Source organism: Perkinsus marinus (genome assembly GCF_000006405.1).
Source record: "Perkinsus marinus ATCC 50983 genomic scaffold scf_1104296948850, whole genome shotgun sequence".
Taxonomy (NCBI): Eukaryota; Perkinsozoa; order Perkinsida; family Perkinsidae; genus Perkinsus; species Perkinsus marinus.
This window is the reverse complement of record NW_003210038.1, coordinates 1-5119: the sequence shown is the minus strand read 5'-3', so window position 1 is coordinate 5119 and position 5119 is coordinate 1. Positions and strand designations below refer to the sequence as shown.

Genomic DNA, 5119 nt, shown 5'->3' with positions numbered 1-5119 from the left:
TTGCACCACCGTTGATGAGTATTCACACTTGCTAGGTCTTCCTAGGTCTGATTCCACTCCCTTGGCAGTGCGAAGGGATTAACATTGAACCACTTGTGTGGCTCCTTGTGGAATTGTATTGTACCTTATAGTCTTCTAATCTAGTTCGAATACACATGGTATCCTTTGTCAAGCCAAAGAATCTCTTCGCCAATTGCTCTACTGAATCTGTTTGCTCAACTATCTGTAGCCCGGTTGAATGTAGAAACACAAATGTAGTCTTCTCGATGTCAGGCACGCCGTGGGGCAGCTGTCCTGGGCAGCCTGTCCATAAGACCGAGCTCGCTATAACAAGGCAGCAAAGTCAAAGCAAAGGAGGAGTGACTCCTCAGGAGTCCAACAGCATTGCAGAACCATGTCGAAAAACATGACAAGACGGGAATTCGCTGGTATAGTCACTTTACAGTACAGTCTGTAGTACAGGCTCTGTACTGTACTACAGTACTTGTAGTTGTCGGGGATGTGGTAAGCCTAAAATGGTGTTGAAAAACACCTTGGAATATCACAGGCCTCGTTCAGAACGAGTCGTTCTGAGCTGGTCAAGATGTGCCACAGTAGCTAGTCCCATCTACTGCATCCTCCCCGACTTTGCCTATTGAATTATCCTTCAGCCTCTCCTTTCTCGCCGGAGAAGATGCCGACACGGGGGAAAAACTCCGGTATTCCGGACCATAATCGTCCGTCGCGTACCAATCCCACGTGCTCCAATCGTAGACTTCTGGCACGGGTGGTGTCTCGTTGGCGGCTTGCACATCACGAGGAGCGTTCTTGCAAGGAGTTTGGCTCATTTCCGGGACACTTGCAGTTGGGGCCCTGATGGATTCCAGTCACTCCAATCTGTCCCCACGGATACTTTTGATACAAAAATCGTAAAATCTTCTGTCATGAACAAAATGGGGAGGATGGGTCAGTGACTTCGGTTGAGACGCTCTCTCGAAGGCTGTTCACTACATGCTCTCTCGAAGGCTGTTCACTACATGCCCTGGCTATCGCCCATAACATGCGCAAGATACCATCTAGCCGTCGAAATGGCACGACTATGGCAGATCTGACCTTTCCCCAAGTAGTTTTCGATAGAAAAACCGTTAAGTTGCACTATCGGTGATGAGTGTTCACACCATGCACGAGTCAGTCTGTACCAGCAACCGCTTTTGACAAAGAAACCGTAATATCTCAGGCTTAGATCTTGACGAGTAGAATGGCGCTTGTTCTCTCTTCCCAATGGGTTTCCCGATGGGAAGTTCCCATCGGGAAACCCCCAGAGCTGATTAATGGCTTTCAGCGATAGAAGCCTATGTCCCTCCCGAACCTCTCGAACCATTGTGCACCGTCTCGAAAAAGGCGAGGCAATCGCCCCTGAGTTACAATCGCCTCAGTCGCTCAATACGAGAGGAGACGAAGAGGCGAAAGGCAATGATAGAATGACCTATGGCATTTGGTTGAGCAGTGTGGCCTTCATTCGGCGCGGCAGTAGCGACGTCGTTAACGGTCGAGATTGTCTGCCAGGCGGTCAGTGGAGGACACTGCGCACTTGGACGAGGTAGTTTTTCGATGCAATGTTTGGGAAGCACCGCCTTCTGCAGTGGTGTAGGAAGCTTCACTATGGCTGTATGATATATGAGTCTCCGATTCCGATGCGCCTACGTGCAAATGTCTCTGACATCGCTGTGCTTGCGTGTGAGTAACCTTTTTTTTATTATGTGGCGCCAAAAGTTCCTGCACCGCGCCAAAAGTTTTGGCGCGTTGCGTTACGCATCTTCGAAGACTTCGACAACTCTTTAAACAAAAGCAGGCCGCTGTTGAGTAAGATTGGGATCTCAACATGTCTGCAAAGGACAAAAAGGACGGAAAGGACGGTCATATATGCGAGATTTGGGAGGAGTATTCTTTCACATCAGGAAAGCAGAGTTACAAAGAATATGGGCCATATTATATGGCGAAGTACATCACTCAATGGGCGGTTATTATTTACTGATAGGATAAACGGGCTCGTAAAGTATACCACATACACCTGAGGTTACATATATGTCACCACAGATTGAAAGAAAACATTGAAAGAGAGTTGAACCCACCATAATCCGTATCGTCAATAGCAAGTCTTGCATAGCCATGCTCCCCCCATTGGACACCCCAACTATTCTTTATACGATAATATCTAAGGTGAACAACAGTCGAGCCGTGCGGCCAGCGTTACGCCCTGGTTTCACGGATCATGGCCTCTGTCATAACCAACTACAAGGACAACATGAGATGGCAAGTTACCACATTCACCTGAAAAAGGATTGCTGTTGCGTTACAGCAGCTACTTCATGACTGGTCATACCTCCTTTGATGATTCCACTTTTGTAGTTTTGGAAGACCCCAGCCCACGCACAGGAGACTGCACTGACAGGCCCACCAAAGGCAACGGCTGCGAGCATCGAAGATGAGGAATTGCTTTTCACATTTACATGACTTATGGTTCCAGCCTGGAAATAGTTGGTGATTTGTTGTTACCTACGGACCTATACTCACCTTGATGGCGTATTCACAAACATCGCGGCGACACTGACCATCTTTTCCTACATACTTATAAGCTCTTTCAGTTTCCAAACCATGATCCGCAACATACTCGTAGGAATCGTTCAAATGACGTGTACCATTGCATCCACTGACAAGAATCGGTGGGTCCATGCCAACTATGAAATGCAATACTTATTGCCGTAGGCTCTACTGCAGTCGATAAGTTCCTGCTCCGAGAGAGAGACAAGCTGACCAGTAACATTCTTGTGGAGGCCTTCCAATGCACCTGGTAAGGCACCTTTACTTGAGTAGCAACGATGAGGATCTCACCAGCAACGCCAAAAGCCCAGCAGCTGCCGCATACAGTCCCTTGGAACTTCACATCAGTAACCCAACCTTTTTCGACATAGTCGACCCTCATCGGCAGGTCATCATCGACCGAGCCCTCAAATCCGAATGTTTGGGCCTCGGAGTCTGACACGTGGCTGCGTCAGGTATTTCGTTTTCTTTCGAGCGCCTACCGATTCCTCGCAACATCGTTTGCTGCCAGTCACCAAGGGAGTATCCTCTTGTGACGAACTCTCTGAATTCATCGTTTGTAAGATGAGTGAAAGGAGTGATACCCAGCTTGTAGGAAAGGTCTGAGAACCACAACCATGACCAGGCAGTACTGCAGATAATTACATCTTACTCCTCGAATTTACTTCATCTATGAACTTGAGGTTGTCGTGAAAGATGGCAAGTCTATTGGCATCCTCTTCGCCAAAGTCGTGATCGTATCTGCAACAAAGCTGCGCCCAATAGCTACCAGGAACATTGCGCATTACTCATCCTTGTACGCTTCGAATAAGTTCTGTACTTCAAGAGGCGTTTGTTCACTGAAAACACCTAGAATAGAAGATAGTAGGATAGGAGTGAGCATTAGTCACACAAGAAAGCCTGGATAATACAGTGAATAAACCCATATTGATTCAATACATTACATATACACCTCACATCGAACATATAAGCTGATGGCACTCATGGTTGTTCATTCATTGCAATTATGGAATAAGGAAACTTGGAAATACAGAATTTCATATACTAACTACCTTGAAACTTTCCCTGTCGCGGAGTTCACGTTGAATCATTCAACGTTAATTTGATGACTCACGCACAAGTCGAAACCGAGATATTGGTACCGCTACTATAAGCACAAAGAAACTTGAATGGCAGGCTATAACTGGAAGACAATACCACATAGGTCGATCAGACCCTGACTTGTTGGATTATATAGCCAATGAATGTTCAAATATCAATGGTCAGGTTTATTTTTACTTTGTGCGCTTAGCCAGTGAGCATGTGGCACGTAGCACGTTGCTGACGGGGTGCATGCACGCCCATTGATTCTAGGGTGTCATCATGCTAGGCTTACGCCAGGTAAAGATAAGTGGAGCCAACGGAGGACCCTCCAAGGATCCCCAATCTCTAATGTTGTTCACATTACTGATCAGTGCATCTAATACTGCATCCGATTCGGTTAGAGCGTAGAATCACAACTTTGTGCTGAAGTCCCCTTAATGCGCCATTCCGTGATCCCATAATGTGCTTGATTGTTCCTGCTATTTCCGGCTCAGTAACCCTAATGAATATATCACGAAGATGCCCATGCAGCAGGGAGACATACAATGTTCCGATGTTATGCAACTCAGTACGGCCTTGTTGGGAATGCCAAAACACAGTAACGAATGAGATGGTATAGCTTAGCTAATATCTTAGCTGATACAAATGGGGACAACGAAAACACAGATGTGATGTACTGCACACCGTAACAGTCTCAACTGAGAACAGTTAACGTAATATGTTCCCATATCAGCACACTCCCCCAAGTTGCCAGAACATGACAACTTGTATACTAGCAATCACGCTTTACGAGCAATTTTGTAACAAAATGTGTGGCGAAATATGGCTCATTCCGACCACACGTGTGCGCGAAGAAATGCGAAGCTGAGAAAGTATACCCACTGTGATGGTTGCGATCCAATCAGAAAGTCTTGCGAGTCCCGTCACGGGACTCGAGATGTCGCGCTGCGCTGGGATTGATTGGACGAGGTCGTGGGTTCGTTCCTCAGACCCGGCATATGATTGTACACTCACTGACCGCAAAAACATCGAAGATATCGACCCTTCCTCGTCCGAGACGGGACTTTGCGCGGAAGTCACTTGGCCACCAGCAGAGGACGCTAAGCAAGAGATATTCACGAGGTGATGAGGGTTGCTGAATCGAAGGAGTTCTATATTCAAGTTGAATTGGACGAGGAGTGGTAGAGCACGGTTTGGATTTGGAAGTGAATGAGAATTTTACGGTGTGGGAAGATACGCATATGGTCAACGATATGTTGCTGGTGGGGACAATATGAGAATTCTCGGGAAACTCTTGTTGGTTTGTGTGCACCTCTACCCGAATTTGTATATAAACTTCCACAGTAAGTAAGGAAACACCTGAGCTCAGCTGAGGAAAGCGAACATAAATTCCAGCACTGATGTTAGCAGTCGTGAATGCTCTATGCTTCCTTCTCGTAAGACTGTAGATATGGAA

At 46.7% G+C, this 5119-nt stretch overlaps 1 protein-coding gene across 2 annotated transcripts; it reads right to left on the bottom strand.

Annotated features, from left to right (window-relative positions):
* Window positions 1-1828: 1828 nt before the first annotated feature.
* On the bottom strand, window positions 1829-3485 carry Pmar_PMAR014310 (thiolproteinase SmTP1, putative). Of its 2 annotated transcripts, XM_002778504.1 has the most exons (10): window positions 3369-3485; window positions 3233-3321; window positions 3063-3182; window positions 2872-3015; window positions 2734-2827; window positions 2554-2689; window positions 2363-2507; window positions 2247-2310; window positions 2112-2194; window positions 1829-2050 (listed from the first exon to the last, which is right to left on the bottom strand). In XM_002778504.1, exons 1-10 carry the CDS (start codon window positions 3461-3463, stop codon window positions 2004-2006), a joined length of 1017 nt encoding a protein of 338 aa, XP_002778550.1. In that variant the 5' UTR covers window positions 3464-3485; the 3' UTR covers window positions 1829-2003. The 2 variants fall into 2 exon arrangements, with proteins under 2 accessions (XP_002778550.1, XP_002778551.1); XM_002778505.1 differs by having other exon boundaries at window positions 2112-2310.
* Window positions 3486-5119: the final 1634 nt, after the last annotated feature.

Coding starts and splice junctions, on each gene's coding strand:
- Pmar_PMAR014310 (XM_002778504.1), bottom strand. CDS start 3,463: ATGCTCACTCCTATCCTACTATCTTCTATTCTAGGTGTTTTCAGTGAA. Junction 3,322..3,368: donor TTCGAAGCGTACAAGGATGA/GTAATGCGCAAT, acceptor GCTTTGTTGCAG/ATACGATCACGACTTTGGCG. Junction 2,195..2,246: donor TATGACAGAGGCCATGATCC/GTGAAACCAGGG, acceptor TGTTCACCTTAG/ATATTATCGTATAAAGAATA.